General features: G+C 68.7%; 5 protein-coding genes across 9 annotated transcripts; 1 reads left to right on the top strand and 4 right to left on the bottom strand.

The window, feature by feature from the left end:
- Positions 1-206: 206 nt before the first annotated feature.
- Positions 207-8,977, bottom strand: SEMA6C (semaphorin 6C). The gene is made up of 18 exons (XM_065660422.1): positions 8,909-8,977; positions 8,339-8,471; positions 8,136-8,250; positions 6,661-6,718; positions 6,524-6,580; positions 6,126-6,227; positions 5,943-6,033; positions 5,739-5,861; positions 4,799-4,887; positions 4,503-4,720; positions 3,571-3,702; positions 3,325-3,480; positions 2,744-2,950; positions 1,771-1,908; positions 1,622-1,699; positions 1,442-1,500; positions 1,316-1,357; positions 207-1,148 (listed from the first exon to the last, which is right to left on the bottom strand). Exons 2-18 carry the CDS (start codon positions 8,457-8,459, stop codon positions 472-474), a joined length of 2,463 nt encoding a protein of 820 aa, XP_065516494.1. The 5' UTR covers positions 8,460-8,471; positions 8,909-8,977; the 3' UTR covers positions 207-471.
- A 1,328-nt stretch (positions 8,978-10,305) lies between these two features.
- Positions 10,306-11,190, bottom strand: LYSMD1 (LysM domain containing 1). The gene is made up of 3 exons (XM_065659826.1): positions 11,092-11,190; positions 10,563-10,825; positions 10,306-10,450 (listed from the first exon to the last, which is right to left on the bottom strand). Exons 1-3 carry the CDS (start codon positions 11,188-11,190, stop codon positions 10,306-10,308), a joined length of 507 nt encoding a protein of 168 aa, XP_065515898.1.
- On the top strand, positions 11,086-14,631 carry SCNM1 (sodium channel modifier 1). Of its 2 annotated transcripts, none has more exons than XM_065660413.1 (8): positions 11,086-11,748; positions 11,964-12,134; positions 12,217-12,305; positions 12,392-12,474; positions 12,554-12,648; positions 13,466-13,599; positions 13,690-13,819; positions 13,888-14,631. In XM_065660413.1, the coding sequence occupies exons 1-8, from the start codon at positions 11,189-11,191 to the stop codon at positions 13,985-13,987; spliced, it is 1,362 nt and encodes a 453-aa protein (XP_065516485.1). In that variant the 5' UTR covers positions 11,086-11,188; the 3' UTR covers positions 13,988-14,631. The 2 variants fall into 2 exon arrangements, with proteins under 2 accessions (XP_065516485.1, XP_065516486.1); XM_065660414.1 differs by having other exon boundaries at positions 11,625-11,748; positions 12,064-12,134.
- Positions 14,632-14,956: 325 nt separating this feature from the next.
- Positions 14,957-19,206, bottom strand: TMOD4 (tropomodulin 4). 4 transcript variants are annotated; one of them, XM_065660408.1, is made up of 9 exons: positions 18,682-19,206; positions 17,936-18,077; positions 17,702-17,858; positions 17,182-17,304; positions 16,399-16,488; positions 16,143-16,273; positions 15,721-15,828; positions 15,373-15,516; positions 14,957-15,283 (listed from the first exon to the last, which is right to left on the bottom strand). In XM_065660408.1, the coding sequence occupies exons 2-9, from the start codon at positions 18,056-18,058 to the stop codon at positions 15,020-15,022; spliced, it is 1,140 nt and encodes a 379-aa protein (XP_065516480.1). In that variant the 5' UTR covers positions 18,059-18,077; positions 18,682-19,206; the 3' UTR covers positions 14,957-15,019. The 4 variants fall into 4 exon arrangements, with proteins under 4 accessions (XP_065516480.1, XP_065516478.1, XP_065516477.1 ...); XM_065660406.1 differs by lacking the exon at positions 18,682-19,206 and having other exon boundaries at positions 14,957-15,042; positions 15,139-15,283; positions 17,936-18,393; XM_065660405.1 differs by lacking the exon at positions 18,682-19,206 and having other exon boundaries at positions 17,936-18,400.
- A 196-nt stretch (positions 19,207-19,402) lies between these two features.
- Positions 19,403-21,527, bottom strand: VPS72 (vacuolar protein sorting 72 homolog). Its single transcript, XM_065660416.1, has 6 exons — positions 21,099-21,527; positions 20,837-20,989; positions 20,636-20,747; positions 20,368-20,547; positions 20,144-20,285; positions 19,403-19,929 (listed from the first exon to the last, which is right to left on the bottom strand). The coding sequence occupies exons 1-6, from the start codon at positions 21,213-21,215 to the stop codon at positions 19,536-19,538; spliced, it is 1,098 nt and encodes a 365-aa protein (XP_065516488.1). The 5' UTR covers positions 21,216-21,527; the 3' UTR covers positions 19,403-19,535.
- Positions 21,528-21,597: the final 70 nt, after the last annotated feature.

Below are 21,597 nucleotides of genomic sequence, written 5' to 3'. Positions count from 1 at the left end.
CCAAGCTCCTTTCCAACCCAACCCATTCTATGATTCTAAACCAGCACCACCTCAGTGAGCAGCTTCCCTTTACCCCTGGTGTCAGCCCCTTCGCGTGCCATCACTGCACCAGCACCAGCCTGGACCCCCAGTGCGGGCCCAGGGGCCTGGTGGCACCTTCCCCCCCCCCCATCCCATCCCATCCCAGAGCCAGGCGGGCACCAGCATGGGAGCGACGCGGCTTTAATGAGCATGAATGAATGAGCAGCGCAGGGCCGGGCCCCGCTCCTACACAGTAGGATGCGCCAAGCTCTGGCATGGAGGGGGGGGGTGCACGGTAGCGGCTCCCCCCCCCCCCCATCCAAAGCAGCAAATAAATTAGAAAGGACCAAACCCCCCAAAACCAGGCAAGGAAAAGCCCCTGGGGTGCGGAGCTGGGGACGGGGTCAGCGCAGGGCGCACACGGGGACCCCTCCTCACCCTGGGGCGGGGTCAGGGCCACCCGGGGGCTGCCGGCGCCTGCAGGGGCTTGGGCAGCAGCGGGGGCTTCGTGGAGCAGGAGCGCTCCAGGGCTCGGGGCCGGGCCCCGCCGGGCCCCCCCAGCGAGTGCATGCGGGTGAGGCCCCGGGGCAGGCCGGGGGCCCCGAGCGGCGGCCCCGCCTCCAGCGAGTGCCGCTGCGCCAGGGCCCGGCGCGGCGGGGGGGGGCTGTCGGGGGGCACATCCAGGCGCTGCGGGCCGGGCCCGGCGGCTCGGGGCTGGACCCGGTTGAAGGAGCCGGGGCCGGGGCCGGGGCCGGGGCCGGGGCCGGGGCCGGGGGGGGGCAGCGGCCGCGGCTCCCCCAGCGCGCGCGTGCGCGGGGGCCCGGGCCCCGCGGGCTCCAGGCACCCGTGGGGGCCGCGCCGCGGCTCCGGTGCCCGCTCCGGGGGGGCCTCGGGGGGCGCCTGCAGCGAGGCCTCGGCGCGGGGCGGCTCCGGCGGGGGCCCGAGCACGGGGTAGAGGCGCGGGGCGGGCGGCGGGGCCGGCTCCGGGGGGGCCTTGGGCGCAGCGGGGCGGCGGCAGGAGGCCGAGAGCAGCCCCGCGGCCAGGGCGCCCAGCGCGAAGGCGCCCAGCACGGAGCCCACCAGCACCGGCACCGGCACCGCGGCGCCCGGGCCCGGGCCCCGAACCCCTGCGGGAGCAGCCGTCAGGGCGCGGGGCACGCACGGGGCCCGGCCCCCCCCCCAGCCCCGCTCCCGGTGGTCCCGCCCCCCTCAGGCTCCGCCCCTGCTCCGTGGGGCCCCTCCCACCCCGGTCCCTCCCATTCCGTGCCGGGGGGGGGGGGGGGCTCTCACTGACCGTGGGCTCTGTCCCCGCCGCCGTCCCCCGCAGCCGCGGGCTCTGTGGGAGCAGCCCGGGGTCAGCCCAGGACACCCCCCCCCACCCCGGTGCCCCCCGCACCGCGCCCGCGGGGCCCCCTCTCACCCCCGGCCTCACCCGCGCAGCTCCCGGGGGCTCCGTCCGTGCCCGGCGCGGGGCCGATCCTGGGTCACGGGGGACAGGGACGGGTCAGGGCCGGGGCGGCCTCAGCGCCCCCGAAGGGAAGGGAAGGGAAGGGAAGGGAAGGGAAGGGAAGGGACCCCCGGGGAAAGGGGGGGCACTCACGGGAGGTGCTCGGGGACCGGGACGCAGCCGGCGGGAGGCAGCCACACGCAGTAGGGGTCCCGGGCGGCCAAGCAGCTCCTGTGCGGGGGGACCCAGGTGCTGGAGCCGCCCGCGCCTGCCCCGTGTCCCCCCCGTGGGCCCCGGCTCACCTGCGGCAGGCCCCGTGCTGGGCGCAGCGGCCCAGGGGCAGGCGCACCAAGCACCCCGCGAAGGCCACGAAGAGCTCCTGGCCCGGCCCGTGCAGCTCCAGCCCCAGCACCCGGCTGGCACCGCGCGGGCCCCGGCACCTGCAGCCCCACGGCACCCAGCGTGACTGCCCCATAGCACCCAGTGTGACTGCACCCATAGCCCCATAGCCCCCATCATGACTGCACCCGTAGCACCCATCGTGACTGCCCCATAGCCCCATAGCCCCCATCATGACTGCACCCATAGCACCCATCGTGACTGCCCCATAGCCCCATAGCACCCATCGTGACTGCACCCATAGCGCCCATCGTGACTGCCCCATAGCCCCATAGCACCCATCGTGACTGCACCCATAGCGCCCATCGTGGCTGCCCCATAGCCCCATAGCCCCCATCATGACTGCACCCTTAGCACCCATCGTGACTGCCCCATAGCACCCAGCGTGACTGCCCCATAGCCCCATAGCCCCCATCATGACTGCACCCATAGCACCCATCATGACTGCCCCATAGCACCCATCGTGACTGCACCCATAGCACCCATCGTGACTGCACCCATAGCACCCATCGTGACTGTACCCATAGCACCCATCGTGACTGCACCCATAGCACCCATCGTGACTGGACACATGGCACCCATCATGACTGCACCCATAGCGCAATGGCACCCATAGCCCCATGACACCCATCGTGACTGCACCCACAGCCCTGTAGCACCCATTGTGACTGCCCCGTGGCACCCATCGTGACTGCACTCAGTGCCCCATGGCACCTACATGACCCCGCAGCACCTGTACAGCACCCGCACCCCTGCTGCACCCATCAACACTGTCCGCCTCTTAGCACCTACGATGCCCATGAGCCCTGCAGCACCACCAGTACCCCCAGCCCCATGGTACCTAAGACCCCCCCGCACCCATTGCCCGGCCCTCACCGCCCGGGGTCATAGAGGCTGATGTCCTCCAGCAGCAGCGCCTCCGAGCCGGTGTCCCCGTCACCGTCACCGGGCGCTGGGGTGCCCGCGGGGGGCTGCTGCGTCCCCATCAGCACCTTCAGCACCCGCCCGTCCTCCGCACCCAGGAAGAGCACGGTCTGGTTCCTCCACGGCCCCGCGCCCGTGTCCGCCGCCAGCCGCGTCAGCCTGCGCAGCACCCGTGCAGCTGCGCACCCCTCGCACCGGGACGCTCCTGCATCATCTGCACCCCTCGCACAGGGATGCTCCTGCATCACCCGCACCCCTCACACAAGGACGCTCCTGCATCACCCGCACCCCTCTCACAGGGATGCTCCTGCATCACCCGCACCCCTCACACAAGGACGCTCCTGCATCACCCGCACCCCTCACACAAGGACGCTCCTGCATCCTCTGCACCCCTCACACAAGGACGCTCCTGCATCACCCGCACCCCTCGCACCAGGATGCTCCCGCAGCTCCCGCAGCTCCCGCACCGCTCGCACAGGGACGCTCCCGCAGCTCCCGCACCCAAACCAGCGCCCCCGGCCCCCATCGCGCACCTGGTGCCGGTGCGGGTGAACAGGGGCCGCCCCCCCGCGGGTGCCACGGCCCCGTGCAGCAGGGGATGCTCCTTGGCGAAGGACAAGGTCTCATCCGGGAAGTCCGCGGAGGTGCTGATGCCCGCGGCCGGTCCCATCCCCGCGCAGCAGCCGGGCCTGCGGCACAGCGGGGGCACCGTGGGGCAGGCGCCGCCGCAGCAGCGGAGGGGGGGGGGGCCGGGAGGTCCGGAGCGGGGCTGGGGGTACCTGGGCTGGGGCACCCGCTCCTCGGGCACCGGGGTCCAGGCGCCGGCAGCGCCGCGGGGCTCAGCGAAGGGGCCCTCAAACGCCCGCTCCACGTCCGCCAGGTAGAAGGCGCAGACGGCGGAGCCGGGGATGCTGCAGCGGGGCCGGGGGGGGCTGGGGTTGCCCAGGGACCCTCCACGTCCCTGTTGGTCCCTTCCTGCTGTTCCCCGAGGTCTTTGTCCCTGGGTCCTGCCCCACTGGGGCTCCGGCCCAGTGGCCCCATCTCCCATGGGCGCACCCCGAGTCACCATCGCCCTCATGTCTCTATGTCCCCCCATGCCCGCTCCCCATCTCCCCTTGGCTAACCCCATGTCCTCCACAAGACCACGTCCCTGTGTCCCCATCCCCTTCCTCCCATCTGCATATCCCCATCCCCATGTTCCCATCCCCGTGTCCCCATCCCCTTGCCCCCATCCCCATCCCCATATCCCCATTCCCATGTCCCCATCCCCATATCCCCATCCCCATAGCCCCAGTCCCATAGCCCCATCCCCATGTCCCATCCCCATGTCCCATCCCCATCCCCATATCCCCATCCCCGTGTCCCCATCCCCATATCGCCAGCCCCATGTCCCCATCCCCATGTCCCCATCCCCATATCCCCATTCCCATATCCCCAGCCCCATGTCCCCATCCCCATGTCCCCATCCCCATATCCCCATTCCCATATCCCCATCCCCATATCCCCATTCCCATGTCCCCCTCCCCATAGCCCCATCCCGATGTCCCCATCCCCATATCCCCATCCCCGTGTCCCCATCCCCATATCCCCATCCCCGTGTCCCCATCCCCATATCCCCATCCCCATATCCCCATCCCCGTGTCCCCATCCCCATGTCCCCATCCCCATGTCCCCATCCCCTTGCCCCCATCCCATAACCCCCTCCCCGTGCCTGTTGGGTTGGGTGCCGAAGAGGGCAAGGACCGCGGCTCGGCCGTGCAGGGCCCGGGGTGGGGTCACGGCCTCCAGGACATCGAAGGCGAAGACGGAGTCCCCGGGGAGGGCGCAGAGCAGCCGCACCTTGAGGAACGAGGTCCAGCGCCGCTCCAGCACCCGCGCCGAGCCCCCGCCGTCGTTGCGGCAGACGCGCGCCACCCGCGCCACCAGCACCTGCACCAGCACCACCGGGCGTCAGCCCCGGCACCGCGCCCCGAGCCCGCACCGCGGCCCCGCTGCCCCCGTGCCCACCTTGCCCATGGCGCGGAGCTCCACCGACACCTCCCGGAAGAAGAAGTAGACGAAGGGGCCGTAGGGCAGCACCTGGACAAAGTGGGGCTCTGGGGGGGGGGGGTGGGAGGGACGTCAGCCCCCATCACCTCCCATCCTTGGCCCGCGTAGAACCATGGAATGGGTTGGGTTGGAAAGGAGCTTGGGATCATCCAGTTCCAACCCCCCTGCCATGGGCAGGGACACCTCACACTGAACCATGGCACCCAAGGCTTCATCCAACCTGGCCTTGAACACTGCCAGGGATGGAGCACTCACAACCTCCCTGGGCAACCCATTCCAGTGCCTCAGCACCCTCACAGGAAAGAATTTCCTCCTTAGATCCAACCTAAACTTCCCCTGTTTCAGTTTGAACCCGTTACCCCTTGTCCTGTCACTGCAGTCCCTGATGAAGAGTCCCCCCCCAGCATCCCTATAGGCCCCCTTCAGGTACTGGAAGCTGCTCTGAGGTCCCCACGCAGCCTTCTCTTCTCCAGGCTGAACAGCCCCAACTTCCTCAGCCTGTCTTCATACGGGAGGTGCTCCAGCCCCTGATCATCCTCGTGGCCTCCTCTGGACTTGTTCCAGCAGTTCCATGCCCTTTCTATGTTGAGGACACCAGAACTGCACACAGTGCTGCAGGTGAGGTCCCACCAGAGCAGAGCAGAGGGGCAGGATCAGCTCCATGCCTGCTGCTCACGGTGCTTTGATGCAGCCCCGGGTACGGTTGGTTTCTGGGCTGCGAGCGCACACTGCAGCCGGCTCATGTTCGGTTCCTCATGGACCGGCACCCCCAAGCCCTCCTCAGGGCTGCTCTGAATCCCTGTGCTCACCCCCTCCCCTTCACCCCCATTCCCCCACATCCCCGCTGTGCCCCCATCACCCCCTGCCCCTCAACCTCCCCCCGGACCCCTCCGGGTACCCTGCAGCCAGCGGGAGCTGTACTTGAGGGTGCGCAGGGGCGGGCGGCCGGGGCTGAGGCTGCGGTAAATGACGGCATCGCTCGCCTGGAAGTCGGCCACGGTGGCAGAGTAGAGGCTGCCGTCTGCAAGGGGAGACCCCGGCATCACCCCCGGGCCCCCCCCCGGGGCAGCCCCGGGCCCCCCAACCCGAGTCCAGCACCCACCAACAAAGAGGGCGACGATGCTCTGCTGGGCGTCAAAGGGGCACCGGGCCTGGCCACTCACGTCCTCCCCCTCCTGCTCCAGGCTGCTCACCTGGGGGGGGGGCGGGGCACGGCGGTCACAGCCCCCCCCCCCATCACCCCCAGAGCTGAGACCCCCCCAGCTCATGACCCCCGGACCCCCACCTGGTAGGTGCGGCAGAGGGGGCTGAAGGCGTTGGTGCCGCAGGCCAGGAGGGTGCGGGCGTCGCGGGGCACCAGCACCCTGATGTAGTTGTGGCACTCATCCTGCGCAGGGGCCGCGGCGTCACCACCTTCCCCCGCCCTGGCCCCATCCCTCGTGTCCCCCATATTCTGCACCCCCACAGCACGCGCCCTTGCGCGCCTTTACCCCATGCCCCTGTACCACGTACCCCATTGCACCGCCATACCCTGTACCCCCATCCCATGCACTACCGCACCCCCACATGCTGTACCCCCACCATGTGCACCCCATGAACCCCCATCTCTGTACCCCTGTACCTCCACACCCCCCTGCTTCTGCCCCCCCTCCACCTGTACCCCCGAACCCCAACCCCCCGTACCTGCAGCCGGCCCCGCATGGCGCAGTTGGCCCTGTCCCGCGTCTCCCAGGTCAGGTGCTGCGGGGCCAGATTTGGGGGTGGGCTCGGGGACCCCAATTCCCCTGCACCCCGGGGGGGGGGGTCCCCAGCCCCCTTACCCGCTCAGGGTACAGCGTCCCCTTGTCCTGCCCCAGGTCGAAGGCGTAGATGTGGTCCCTGGGGGGGGAGGCGTGAGCGTGCGAGGGGCACGGGGGCTTGTGCCATGCACAAGGTGGGGACGGGAATGGAACGGGGCCATGGGAAGGGACGGGGGGCACAAGCACGCACGAGTGTGCAGGAGCACGCGGCGGCAGCACAAGTGTGCCCGGGGGGGCGAGCTCGCAGAAGTGGGGCAAGCGCTTGCAGGGGGGCCCAGGCGGCCAAGCACACCCGGTTTGCACGGTCCCCAGCAGCAGAACCAGGCCTGAACGAGCACACGCGGCACAGGCGTGCGCAAACGTGTGGAAGTGTGCAGGAGCCGGGGCAAGCACACACAGGCATGGGCGAGCACGCACAGAACATGAGCGTGTACAAAGCGTGTGCTCGCACAAGGATGTACAAGCGCACACAGGCACGGATGAGCACACAAAAGGATGTACGAGCACACACATGCACAAGCATGTGTAAGTATGCATCAGCTGGTGCAAGCACACACAAGCACAGATGAGCACACACAAGCATGCACAAGCACACACAAAAGGATGCCCAAGGATGCCCAAGCACACACAAGGGTGCCAAAGCACGCACGAGGATGCCCAAGCACACACAAGGATGCACAAGGGTGCCCGAGCACACACGAGGGTTCACAAGCACACACAGGTACAGACAAGGATGCCCAAGGATGCCCAAGCACACACGAGGGTACCCAAGCACACACAAGGATGCCCAAGCACACACAAGCACACACAAGGGTACACAAGCACACACAAGGATGCCCAAGGATGCCCAAGCACACACAAGGGTGCCCAAGCACACACAAGGATGCCCAAGCACACACAAGCACACACGAGGGTGCCCAAGCACACACAAGGATGCCCAAGCACACACAAGGGTGCCCAAGCACACACAGGGATGCCCAAGGATGCACAAGCACACACGAGGGTACCCAAGCACACACAGGGATGTCCAAGGATGCCCAAGCACACACAAGGATGCCCAAGCACACACAGGGATGCCCAAGCACACACAAGGGTTCAGAAGCACACACAGGGATGCCCAAGGATGCCCAAGCACACACGAGGGTGCCCAAGCACACACAAGGATGCCCAAGCACACACGAGGGGTGCCCAAGCACACACGAGGGTGCCCAAGCACACACAAGGATGCCCAAGCACACACGAGGGTGCCCAAGCACACACAAGGATGCCCAAGCACACACGAGGGGTGCCCAAGCACACACAAGGATGCCCAAGCACACACAAGGGTTCACAAGCACACACAAGGATGCCCAAGGATGCACAAGCACACACGAGGGTGCCCAAGCACACACGAGGGTGCCCAAGCGCGCACCAGCCGCGGACGAGCCCAGAGACGGGAGCGGAGCGCGCACCCGCCCGGCCGGCACAAGCGGCCCCGAGCGTGCGGCCGCGCTCACCGGGCAGCCACGAAGAGGGTTCCGTTGAGCCGCAGCATGCGCTGGAAGTCGAGGCCGAGCTGCGCTGTGACGTTGTCCCCCCGGAGGCCCCCGAACCGGGGGTAGGCGGCGGTGGCTGCGGGGCAGAGGGGTTCGTGACCCCCCCCCCCCCCAACCCCCCCCCCCCCCGGCCCCGGTACCCTCACCCCGCCCCCGCCGCTCACCTGCGAGCCCCACGGTGCTGCGGGCAACCAGGTCCTGCGGGAAGGGCTGCGCCGCGCCCCGGGGGGGGCCGGGGGTGAGGAGGAGGAGGAGGAGGAGGGAGGGCAGCGGGAGCGCCGGCATCGCCGCGCAGGGCTGAGGGGGGCTGATCTCAGCGGGGGAAACTGAGGCACGGGGGGGGGGGGCACAGGGCAGCGCTGGGGAGGGAGGGATGCGGGGATCCCCCAGCGCGGGGGTGGGATCTCCGGTGCCTGCTCCCAGCGCCCTCCCCGCGGTGGTCCCAGTGCCCCCGTTTCAGTGCCCCCGTATCCCCATCCTGGTGCCCCCTCCCAGTGCTCCCAGTGCCCCCGTTTCAGTGCCTCTGTGCCCCCGTCCCAGCGCTCCCAGTGCCCCAAGCACCCCCCGCACCCCCGCGTCCCGCACAGCGCCCCAAGCACCCCCCGAAACACCCCACGCACCCCCCACATGACCCCAACACCCGCAGGACCCCCCCCTTCCACACCCCAATACCCCCCCCCCCCCCCCCCCCGCGACACGAGCCCCTCCCGCCCCGACCCCTCCGCGCTCGGTACCGGCTCCGCGCCCCGAGCGGTCCCGAGCGGAGCCGAGCAGCCCCGAGCGGCTCCGCCCCGGAACGGGCCGGGACGGGACCGGGGACCGGGGCCGGGGCCGGGGGCGGGACCGGGGACCTCCGTGGGCCGCTTGTCCCGGCCCCCTGCCAGCGGAGGCCACCCTATAGATAGGCGTTAATCCCCGTTAATGACATGATCCTCATTAGCGGCTGAGCGCGGCTTGCACACGCGTGTGCGTGCACATGTGATGCACATCCATGCACATGTGATGCACACCCATGCGTACCCATGAACATGCAATGCACATCCATGCACATGTGCAGAGACCCTTGCACCAGAGCTTGCAGTGGGGCTGTCACCTCCGTGACCCCCCCCTCCCCGAGTGGGGAACCTGTCCCCTCTCCCGCACCAGCCCGTGGCTCTTTGCACACCCGTGTGCACTTGGCCCAGTGGGGACTGGGAGCTACTGGGAGCTACTGGGAACACTGAGCTCCCCCATGGGGCACTGACCCTTCTGTCCTCAACTGCCACCGGCATCCCCCACGGGGGACAGAGGGACCCTGGGGACATCCGGGGGGGTTTAGGTGGCCCTGGGGACACCCCTGAGGCTCCAGTGGGTCCCTGGGGGGGGGGCCAGGGCTGCGGGCCCAGGGTGACACCTGGTGGCACTGCGCGGTGTGGCACCCAGGTCCCGCGGGTGCCCTGGGGGGGGGGATAATGCCCCGAGTGGGTGCCACAGCCCCGGGGGCATGACCGGGGCCCCAGATCGTTTCCCTGGGGGGTGCCAGCACCCTCAGGGGGTGACCAAATCCCCTGCAAGGTGCCCTTGTCCTCAGGGTGGTGCCCATGTCCCCAATGGGGTAACCACAGTCCCAAGGGGACAACCGTGTCCCCATCCCTCTGGCAGGGGGGGCAATCATGTCCCGAGGGGGGTGACCACGTCCCCAGGGGGTTGTGGTGGTGTCCCCGGGTGTGAGGAACAGGCAGAGCCAGGTAACAGTGCTCCAGTTTATTTCCAGGCTCTGGGGCGGGAGGTGCCTGTCCCCCTCCCCATGTGGGTCCAGGCACTGGCACCGGGGTCCCCCCCCGGCGAGCAAAGACGTACAAATAAATACGACCAAAAGGAAAGTGTCCGCTGGTAAATCTTGTCCAGTAGCTCCCAGTAGCTCCGGGTGCCATCCCCCAGTACTCCCGCAAGGAGGCTGGCTCTGCCATTAGGCGCTGGGTGTCCCTGCAGCAGGAAAGGTCCCTTGAAAGAGAGAAGGAAAGGACACCACGTCCCAGCCCTCCCCACGTCCCTGGGTCCCCACCCCTATGTGCAGCAGGGGCTGGGTGCCGGGGTGTCCCGGGATCCCCGTCACCGTCATCACGACGTCACAGCCTCGGCGGCCCCAGCATCACAACGTGAAGATCTCATCCTCTGCATCGCGGAGCGCAGCGGCCCGGGGGGTCCTGGTGAGGGGCCGGGGGCCGAGGCGGGGGCCCCGGGGGGCGGTTGGGGCCCTGGCATCCAGGCTCCGAGCGCCTTCAACCTGCGCTGCGCTGCAGGGGTGCAGGGGGTGGCACTGAGGGGGTGGCCCCCTGCCCACCCCCTGCGGGCAAAACCCCTCCTACAAGACCCCGGTTACCCCGCACGGGGGTCGGGGGGGCTCACCCGGTGCTGCCGCTGCGGAGCCGCTGCGCTGCCACCGCCTTGGAGCGCCCGATCTCGGCATCGAGCTGGTGCAGGAAATCGGTGGCCGAGAGGTCGTGGCGGGACACGGCGGGGGCGGCCGGGGCAGCCCCCGAAGGGGCGGGCGCGGCCTTGTCCTCGGGGCTGGGGCCCCTGGGCTGCCCCGGCACGGGGATGAGCAGGGTGGGCTTGAGGAAGATGGTGTCCGAGGTGTAGAGGCGGTTGGCGCGCTTGATCTGCTCCATCTGCCGGGGCGGGATGGGGACAGGAACGGGGACAGGGTAAGGGTGGGGACGGGAGCGAGGATGAGGATGGGATGGGGACAAGAACAAGGATGGGATGGGGACAAGGACGAGGATGGGATGGGGACAGAGGTAAGGGCAGGATGGGGACGGGGGTGACGATGGGATGGGGACGGGGGTAAGGGCAGGAAGGGGACAAGGACGGGGGGAGGCGGGGATGGCCCCGTGGGGACAAGGCCCCCTCTGCCCCCCTTGCCCCCGGCGCTCACCGTCACCCCGTAGCGCAGCGCCAGCCCCGGCAGCGTGTCCCCGGGCTGCAGGCGGTGCTCCCGGGCGGAGGCTCCCGGGGCCCCGCTCCCCGCCGCCATGTCCGGACGGCGAGGCGAGGGGGGCTCATGGAACAGCCCCGGCCCGGGCCGGGTCGTGCCCAGGGCCCGGCGCTGCTGCGGCCGCCGCTCACGGGGGCAGGCCCGGACCCGCCGCTGCCACCGGGAGCCCCCGGGGGAGGCGGAGACGCCATGGCCCGGCCCAGCCGCTCTCGCGGAGGCCTCTGGGAGTCGTAGTTCGGGGCGAAGCGGGGGACTCCGGCGCGCCGCGGGCAGGGGCGCCGCTGCCCTCACCCCCTCCCCGGGGCCCTCCCGCACCCCCGGCCCTGAGCCTCGCCGGTCCCTGGCCCCGGCGGGGGGGGGGGGCTGTAACCCCAGACCCCCGCGGGGGAGGCACGGCGGAACTACAACTCCCATCATGCCTCGGGGCCGAGGCCGCCCGTCCCACGCTCTCATTGGTGGCCGCGCCCGCGCGGAGCCCGCCGGGAGGAGACCCCCGGAAGCGGGGCGAGGGGAGCGCGGTTCCCATAGCAACCCGCGGCCGCCGCCATGTCCTTCAAGCGGGATGGGGACGACCCGGCGCAGCTCGGGGTGCTGCAGGTGAGGCCCGGGCACCCCCGGGGCCCCCAACCCCTTCCGTAGCCCCCCTCCGGCCCCAGCCCTTCCTCTGCCCCCCCGCTGCTCCCTCAGCCCCGGCCCGGCCTTGCCCTCCCGGCGCAGGCCGCAGAAGCCGCTCCCCGGCATTGCCCCGTCCCCGTCCCCGTCCCCAAGCTCCCCGCTGCCGACCCCCGGTTCTCCCCTTCCGCCCCCTTCAGAGCGGGGTGCGGGGGCCCGAGGGGCTCCCTGCGGGCCGGGCCGGGCCGGGGCAGAGTCCCTGCCGCAGCAGCTCAGCCCGTGCCCCGCGGCCGCCCGCAGAAGAGGCGCGTTGCGGAGCTCTTGGCCAGCTGCATCCCCGAGGAGGAGGCGCTGCTGCTGCGGAGCGGGAGGTGAGTGCCCCCCCCCCATCATAACCCCCCCCCGGTGCTGTGTGGTGCTGATGGCAGCCCCCCCCCCCCTTCCCCGGCACAGGTACGCCTGCACCGTGTGCGCCCACCGCCCCGTCTTCGACACGCTCGACGTGCTGAGCGTCCACAGGGCTGGCAAGAAGCACAGGAGCAGTAAGTGGGGGCCTGCGGTGGGGGGGTGGGGAGGGGCTGAGCAAACACATCTCCCCCCGCACCCCCTCCTCTTTGCTCTCTTTCAGGCCTGCAGCGCTTCTATGGCAGGAAGTGCTCGGTCCAGGACACGGCGCAGAAGCTGCAGCCCAAGGAAGAGGTGCAGGCAGAGGTTGGTGGGGGTGACTCTTATATAGACCCCCCCCCCCACCCAAGCCAGCCCCTTCCTGAGCTCTGCCTCCTCTCCCCAGGGCTCCCCGGCCCCTCTTCTGGCACGGACGAGGAGGATTGCCCAGAGTGCTCTGCTGAAAGCAGCTCCCTACAGCAGCTGCTGCCGGAGGACGGGGTGAGCTTTCACTGCTGGAGATGGAGAAGAGATTCAGAGCAGCCCTGAGGAGGGCTTGGGGGTGCCGGTCCATGAGAAACTGAACATGGGCCGGCTGCAGTGTGCGCTCGCAGCCCAGAAACCAACCGTACCCTGGGCTGCATCAAAGCACCGTGAGCAGCAGGCATGGAGCTGATCCTGCCCCTCTGCTCTGCTCTGGTGAGACCTCACCTGCAGCACTGTGTGCAGTTCTGGTGTCCTCAACATAGAAAGGACATGGAACTGCTGGAACAAGTCCAGAGGAGGCCACGAGGATGATCAGGGGCTGGAGCACCTCCTGTATGAAGACAGGCTGAGGAAGTTGGGGCTGTTCAGTCCGGGGAAGAGAAGCTGCGTGGAGACCTCACAGCAGCCTTCCACTACCTGAAGGGGGCCTATAGGGATGCTGGGGAGGGACTCTTCATCAGGGACTGCAGTGACAGGACAAGGGGTAACGGGTTCAAACTTAAACAGGGGTAGTTCAGATTGGATATAAGGAGGAAATTCTTTCCTGTGAGGGTGCTGAGGCACTGGAATGGGTTGCCCAGGGAGGTTGTGAGTGCTCCATCCCTGGCAGTGTTCAAGGCCAGGTTGCACAGAGCCTTGGGTGCCATGGTTCAGTGTGAGGTGTCCCTGCCCATGGCAGGGGGGTTGGAACTGGATGATCCCAAGCTCCATTCCAGCCCTGACTATTCCATGGTTCTATGGGGGAAAGCTCTGAGCTTCCTGTGAGGGGACTGTGGCCTCGCTGCTGTTGGGCGCTTGTGGGACAAGGCCCTGACTCCTTCTCCCATCACAGGGTGGAGGGAAGCAGCTCACGAGCTTGGACGGGGCCGAGTGCTGCTCCGGTGCTGCCTGAGCCATCACAGAAGGAGGGAGAAGCTGTCACCAGCACTGCAGCTCTGCTGCTGGGGCATCGTGGTGGGCAAGCAGGTAAGAGCCAGGCAGCAGCTCTGGGGCTGCACAGGCAGGGGCATGGCCCCGGGCTCTGTGGCTCCCCACAGCCCCTCTCTGCCCTCCCAGACCCCACGGAGGTGACGCCAGCCCGGCCGCAGCCAAGCCGCAAAAGCAAAGCTTCATCAGGCCTGGGGCAGCCCAGAGCCCTCAGCCCCGAGAGGCGCCAGGCCCTGGAGCAGTACCTGAGGCTGCGGAGGTGGGTCCCGGCCCCCCGGCCCTGCGCTCCTGGCAGCGAGGAGCTGCTCTCACTGTGTCCATCCCCAGCGCCGGCTGGATCCGGGACCGCTCGGGCAAGTGGGTGAAGGATGAGAACGCTGAATTCGACTCTGACGAGGAGGAGCCACCCCTGCTGCTGCCGGTGTGAGCCCCCCCCGCTGCCCCAGCGCTCCCCACGGGCAGGGCCCCCCCACGCTGTCCCCAGCTGGGGAGCACGGAGGGGGCTGAGCCTCTGGGGCAGGTCCTGGCAGTCCAAGGGCTTTGCGGTCACTTGAGCTCAACCTGGTGCCCTTTCCGGGTGTCCGCACCCTGGCCAGAGCCCTGCAGGCGCCACCAGCCCAGCAGTGGGCTTTGGCCTGGCCCTGCCCCATCCCCTCCCGGCCCTGGCACAAGTCCCGCTCATTTTCTCACACATTGGCAGCTGCCTGCGGGTCGTGGCCTTTCGGGGCGGCAGCGCTGGGTTCACCCCGTCCCCAGCCCCAGCAGCTGTCCCGGTGCTTCGGGAAGTGCCAGCGCACGCTGCCCTCCCCCTTTCCTGCTCGGGTTTGGGTCTCTGCTGGGCCTCCCGCATCAGGGTGCACCTATGGGACCGTCCTGCACGGGGCTGTGCCCGGAGCTGGCGTCCACGTCCCTGGGGCAGCAGGCACCACCCACCCAAGGGTCCCTGTGGGGATGGGCCCTGTTCCTGGGGGGTTTCCCTGCCAGCGCTACCCAGGGTGATGTTAGCTCCAGGCACCGGGATTTACCCGCTCGCTCAGCTCCTGGCTATAAATAGGTGGTGGAACCTATAAATAGGCCCTGTGTTTTGTGTCCCCCCACCCCCAGCACCTCACCAGGCCGTGGGTGCTCGGCTCTGTGCCAGGGGGGTACCTCTTGCCCGCCCAGGGAGTTGCCCTGATCCCTGCACCCCTCCTGGCCTCAGTCCTCCAGGTATGAGTGCCCTGACCTGAAGGGATCCAGGATCCCCTGTGGATTAACAGCCAGAGGCTAACAAGGGCCTCGAGCCCTGCAAAAGAGGGGGTGCCCCTGCTGCCCCCCGGCTGCATTGCCCTCCCTCAGCCCATCCCAGCCCTACGCACAAATCCTGCCCTGGGATGCATCCGAGTGGATCCCAAGGCCGTGTGTCTCCATCCTCTTTATTTACAGCAGGCAGCAGGAGCTGAAGCCCATTCCTGCCGCCTTAGGTTTTCTTCTGCTTGCGCCCTGGGGGCAGAGGAAAGAAGGAGGGGTCAGGACCATGCTCCCCCCATCCCTGCCCCACTGCCGTTGCTGCCCCGGGGGCAGGCAGGGGACACTCACGGAGCTCATTGTTGTTGGTGATGGCGATGGCAGCACGGGCACGGGGACCTTGCTGGGTGAAGTGGTAGCCAAAGCGCACGACGGAGGGGCACTGCTCCAGCATGGTGGCCATCTCCATCTCCACTGTGTCACCCAGCCGCTGGCACTGTGGGGCCAGAGTGACGCCAGGCACACCGAGACGCTGGGGACACCCCCGTCCCCTCCCTAGGCCACCCCATGGGTGCCTGTTCCTACCTGGTTGTCCACCTTGAGCTCACTAAGGGTGGTGTTGTGGTACATGGCCTTGATGATGCTCATCATGCCAGCACTGGTGATGAAGTTGGATTCGATGTTGAGGCTCTGGAGGGTCTTGTTCTCCATCAGCATCTCAGCCACGGCCTGTGTGTCACCTCAGGGTGTCACCTCGGGGTGGCACCCACGGCTGGCACCCCCCATCTGGCATGTCCTGGGCCACCGATGCCCCAGGTGACGGTGGAAAAGCCGCCGTTACCTGGCCTCGTTGGTGCCCAGGATGGAAACCAGGGCAGGGGACCGCATCCCCTCCCTGTCTGGGGCCATGGGGGACGCGGGGCTGGGACTCACGCTGGCCACGGGGTCGTTGCTGCGGGTGGCTACGAGGCTGAGCTTCTTGACATGGGTGTTGGTTTTCATGGCCTCACAGATGGCTTTCAGCGTGGCGATAGGAATGTCCTGCAGCGAGGGGGTGTGGGTGTCCCCGAGGGGATGGGGACATCCCCAAGGATGCAGGATGTCACCGAGGGGATGTCAGTGGTATTGAGGGGGTATTGATGTCTCTGAGGGTACAGGGGCATCCCCAGGAAGGTGCTGGATGTCACCCAAGGGATGTAAGTGGCACAGAGGGGATGTGGGATGTCACCAAAGGGACATGGATGCCCCTGGATGAGGACCGGTGCCCTGGGATAGGGACCAGCCCCATGAGGACACCCCAAGCCCAGGACTAGCGCACTGGGGACAGCTCGGGGACGCTGCCCCACGTCCCTCACCTTGATGTTGTTGAGGTTGACATCCTCCAGCGCCCCGTCGTTGGCCTGGATCTGCCGCAGCGTCTCCTCCACGTTGGTGGGATTCGGGGGCTCGTCTGGCACTGGCTTGTACGTGTCAGGCTTCACCACGCCTGGGGCACGCGTGTGCGCATGGGGTCAGCGCAGGGGATCCCGGAGGGGTTCTGGTCCCCGCATGCCCCCCTGAGCAGCCCCATGGACCCTCTGCCCCCCGTCCCCATGTCCCCAGCGCACTCACTGTTGATGCCCTCCGTGTTGGAGATGGTCCCGCTGCAGATCGCGTCGTAGTACTGCTTGTTGCTCATCAGCGTGTACATGCCCAGGATGGCTGCGGGGCCGGGGGGGTGTCAGTGGGTGCCTCAGAGCCCCTGTCCCCTTGCGGGTGGCCACAGCCCCCCCTCAGTGTGCCTGCAGGGGCCCGGGGGCCCGGCTGTGACACGGGGCCAGGGCACCGCTGCTCACGGGGCAGTGTGCAAGGCTGCCTTGGGCCCTGCTGGGGGGGACAGTGCCCCTGGCTGAGGGTGAGGTGCAAGGGGCAGCCTCGTGTGAGGCTGCAGGGTGATGAGGCAGCCCCATGCAAGGTTATGGTGTCATGCAGCAGCCCCATGCAAGGTTATGGTGCCATGCAGCGGCCCCATGCAAGGTTATGGTGCCATGCAGCGGCCCCATGCAAGGCAATGGTGCGATGGGGCGGCCCCATGCAAGGCAATGGTGCGATGGGGCAGCCCCATGCAAGGCAATGGTGTGATGGGGCAGCCCCATGCAAGGCAATGGTGTGATGGGGCAGCCCCATGCAAGGCAATGGTGCCATGCGGCAGCCCCATGCAAGGCAATGGTGCAATGGGGCAGCCCCATGCAAGGCAGTGGTGCCACGCAGCAGCCCCATGCAAGGCAATGGTGTGATGGGGCAGCCCCATGCAAGGCAATGGTGCCATGCAGCAGCCCCATGCAAGGCAATGGTGCAATGGGGCAGCCCCATGCAAGGCAATGGTGCCACGCAGCAGCCCCGTTCAAGACCCACCGGCGATGTCGCACATCTCGGCCTCGGTGGCGTTGGCCAGGGCCTCCTCCAGCTCGGGCTCCAGCGTGATCTGCTCCTCCCGCGGGATCTCCCGCGTTGGGTTCTTGGGCACAAAGGGCTTCCCTGCGTGCGGGCACGCGTCACTCCCTGCCCAGCCTCGCAGTGGCCGGGACAACGCTCGCAGGGCCCGGGGACGGGGCTGGCAGGGCCATGGCAGCACAGGGCCCCTGCCGGTGGGTGCCCGGCCCAGGGCTGATGCTCCGTGGGGTTCGGGTGCCTGCACCGGAGGGGTGACGTTGCCGGGGTGTCACTGCCAGGGGTGGCTGTGCTGGGTGGGGGGCATTGCAAGGGGTGGCCATAGTGGGGGGGTGACATTGCCTGTGCCCGGGGCTGGCGGGGGCCCAGCTCGCCCAAGACACCCGAGCTGCTGGCGAGGACGGTTGTGCCAAGCTAAATATACCCAGTGCTGCGGGGCCCTGTCCCCCCCATCCCCGCCAGGGTCCCCACCGTGTCCCTGCACCTTTCTTCTCGCCGGTGAAGGGCACCAGGTCCTGGCGCTCGCCAGCCTCCAGCGCCTGCTTCTCGAGGTGCTGCAGCAGAGCCTCCCGGTCCAGGGGCCCCGTTGGGCTCTTCTGCGTCTGGTCCCGCTGCCGCAGCCCCGCCGGCAGCAGCACGTTCTGGGGACGCAGCGTGTCAGCCCCGGGGGGGTCCCCGCAGCCGGGTGGCACCCACCCTGCTCAGCCCCGGGACGCACCTCGGGGTCCATCTCCATCAGCTCCGTGTCCAGCTGCGCCAGCTCCTCGGCCGACAGCTCCTGCAGGATCTTGTCCTCATCGATGTCCCGGTACTTCTCCAGCTCCTGCCGGTAGGACGTCATGGCGGGGGCTGTGGGCGGCCTGCGGGGGGGACACGGCAGGGGCCTGGGTTCCTGGTGCGAGGCTCCTGGCGTGGTGCTGGGGATGCCCTGCGCTGCCAGGGGACCCCACAGATCACAGCATCCCCTTCCATGCCACAGCCTGCAGGGAGCCTTCATGCCATGGGGTGGTATTGGCTTCCCATTGCTGGGGGGGGTCCAGGGTGGTGGCTTGGGGAGCTCATGGGGAAACCGAGTCACAGCTCCAAGGTGCTTCCCAAGACCAGGACCCGGCGTTCCCCCCCCCAGCCTCCAGCACTGCATGGGGGGGGTCGATCAGCAGCCCCGGTGCCCCCTGCCCCTCCCCTCCAGTGCCCCTTTGCCCCCGGGGGGGGGGGGCAGCAGGGGCACACACTGAGGACACGAATCCCCTCCAGCCCCGGGGGCAGGTTTCCCAAAAGGAGCCTCATTGGGATTCCCCACCCGACACCGGGGACACGAACACGCACCCGGTGCCCCGGGGAGGGACCGCACGGGGATCCCTTGCAGCAGGGATCCCCAGCAGCCCATGGGACCCCCGAGGCGCTGGCACTGGGGGGGTGATGACCCTGACCCCCCCCCCCCCCAAAGGAGCCCAGTGCCTTTACCTGGAGTCTGGTGGGGCGGCAGCGCCTGCCTGGGTGCGAGCCCCTGTGCTGAGTGCAGGGCTCCGGCCGCGCAGGGCATGAGATCAGCGTTTTCTTGGGCCGGCGGCAGCGGGAGGGGCGGATCACGTATCCCCAGAGCCCCGGGCGCTATCGAGCCCTGCCAGCCCCGCGGCTCCACCCCGGAGCCCCGCCGCCACCGGGGCGGGGGTGCCCTGGGCACGGTGACCGGGAACACCATGCATGGGGCCCCGCAGGCCCCTGGAGACCCCCGAGCCCCCTGGCCTCACCCGGGGCATTTTCTACCTCTTCACCCCAAGAGCATGGGGGTGACTTGGCCCTTGCACACCCCCAGGCCCCTGAATCACAGCCCCACCGTCACTGGGGCTTCCCATGGCAGTGCTGCACTGGAACACGCTGCTTGTTTATTGTAGGGTCTCTCCGAAAACAAGCGGTTGTAGGCACCCCGTGTTTCTTGTAGGGTCTCTCAGGTAACAAGGGGTTGAGCGCACCCCGTGTTTATTGTAGGGTCTCTCAGGTAACAAGGGGCTGAGCGCACCCCGTGTTTCTTGTAGGGCCTCTCAGGTAACAAGGGGCTGAGTGCACCCCGTGTTTATTGTAGGGTCTCTCAGGTAACAAGGGGCTGAGCGCACCCCGTGTTTACTGTAGGGTCTCCTGGTGTTGCAGATGCTGCGAGTGAAATGGAAACGAGTCCCCACCTTCGTTGGATGCGGCTTACTTGGATTTATTTCTTTTCCATATCAAAAAAGGGAGGAAGGAGATAAATAGAGCACGGAGCCACTGCCCATGGAGGTGAGGACGAGGAGAGGCCTCGAGGCGCAGCCCCCGCGGAGCGCTCAGGCCATGGGGACGCTCTGCTTGATGACGATCTTCTGCCGGGTGGGCCGGGCGCTGGGGTCCGGGCCGGGGGCAGCCGCGGCCCCCAGGGCGGCGGAGGCAGCGGCGCTGGGCAGCCCGTGCGCCGTGATGTACTTCTTGTAGGCCTCCCGGATGATTTTGAAGGCACGGATGTTGGAGTAGGGGATGTCGGTGATGGGGTCCCGGTACACGGCCGGTTTGTGGGTCACGGGGCAGATCTCCCGCACCGGCAGCCGCGGCGCCTTCGCCTTGGGGAAGAACCGCTCGAAGGTTTCGTCGTCGCTGAAGGAGATGAAGGTGCGGGAGCACTTCCCGGCGGAAGCGGGAGCCGGGGCTGGCGCTGCTTCCGTCTGCTGGGGGTCTTGGTCCAGCCTGGGGAAAGCCACAGGGAGAGCCCTGGGATGAGGGGAAGCCAAGAGCAGGCAGAGCCACCAAATGCACCCAAGTCCCCCCCAGGACTGTGGCTGTGGGGAGGTTCCAAGGCACTGCCCAGGACCTGCTTATCCCTCAGCACACCGGAGAGTTGGGAGCCAGGGCAGAAGGAGCCGCGCTGGGTGAAGACCCCATCCGGGTGAGCCCAACTCACCCCTCCACGTCCACGTTCTCCTCCTTGCCCGGCTCTGGGACCAGGGGCATGGTGACGGACCAGTACCGGATAACGGGCCCCACGCACTTCCGCTTCTTCTGAACCTGCTTCTTCTTGTCAGCCTCCAGGCGCTCGTAGTTCTCTGTGCAAGCGGCGACCGAGAGAAGGGCAGGCTCAGCCCCCGGCCCCTCTCCCCGCAGCAGCGCCGGGGCCGCGCGGCTCACCCAGCGAGCGGAGGTTGATCTCCTCCGTGATCTTGGCCTCCTCCAGCAGCTCCTCCTGCGTCAGCGGCCGCTCGTAGTTGGGGCCTCCCTTCTTGCGCTTGGACTGGACCTGCCGCTCCTGGATGCGCAGGAACGTTTGGCGCGTGTGCTCCGTCGTCGACTGCCGCATGTGCTTCCGGCCTGCGGCACCGCACCGGGGCTCGCCGATGGCCGCACCGGGGACCCCCCCCCGTCACCCCCGGTTCCAGCCCACCCTGCGCGCACTCACTGTCTCCCAGCTCCTCCTGCAGCTCCAAGGGCACGGACTTCACCTCTCGGGGCTTCTGGGAGCTGCCGCTGGGGACGTCGAGCTTCTTGGGGCGAAGGCTCTTGAGGGGCTCCTGTGGGGCGGAGCAGAGGACGTGAGGAGGGGGAACCCCCCGCGATGGCTGCGGCTTGGGGCTCCCTTAAGCCCCGGAGCCCCCCGCACCCGGTAGGCCTTGGTGACGACGCGGCGGCGGCGCTTGGGCTCGCTCTCATCCTGGTCGCTCGTGGGCTCCTCGCCCTCGTCGATGTCGAAGTCGGAGTCCACCTCGTCATCGCTGTCGGACTGGTCCCCCCGGTACTCGTCGTCCCCGGACTCCTGCGGGGACAGAGCGGCCGCGTCACGGCCCCATCGCCGCGGGGCTCGGGCAGCGCCTCCAATGGTCCCCGTCCCCCCCCCCCCCCTCCGGGGGTCTCCCCCCGCGCACCTCGGTGAAGCCGCCGTACGTGGTCTGGTAGAACTCGTCCTCCTCCTCGGCCTCCAGCAGCCCCGATAACCGGTTACCGGCCGTGCGCCGCGGGGCGCGGCCCTCCGCCAGGCTCATCGCGCCGCCGCCGCGATCGGCGCTCCCCTGCGCGCCCTGCACGGCCCGGCGGGATGGAGCGAGCGCCGAGCGGCCGATGGCGGAGGGCGCCCCCCTGCGGGCCGGAGGCTCCTGTGAGGGGTGGGGGGAGAACAACCGGCGGCGGGGCCGCACCGGCACCGGCGTGACGTCACGGGGCTCTGACGTCACGGGATCCCCCGCACCCGCCGGTGCTGCCACGTGGAGCCCCCGGGGGGCGAAGGGGGGGGAGATGACGTCACCACGTGACGCAGCGACACCCCCGCCGTGCCCACGTGCACCCCGCGCTTTGTTTGGGTCGCGCTGGGCCCGCGGCAGCCGGCGGCGCTGTGCGCATGCGCGCTGAGCGCTCCCTCGTCCACGC

The sequence above is a fragment of the Lathamus discolor genome, chromosome 24 (assembly GCF_037157495.1).
Source record: "Lathamus discolor isolate bLatDis1 chromosome 24, bLatDis1.hap1, whole genome shotgun sequence".
NCBI lineage: Eukaryota > Metazoa > Chordata > Aves > Psittaciformes > Psittacidae > Lathamus > Lathamus discolor.
Note: the sequence above shows the minus strand (reverse complement) of the source record. Positions and strands in the feature narration are given on the sequence as shown.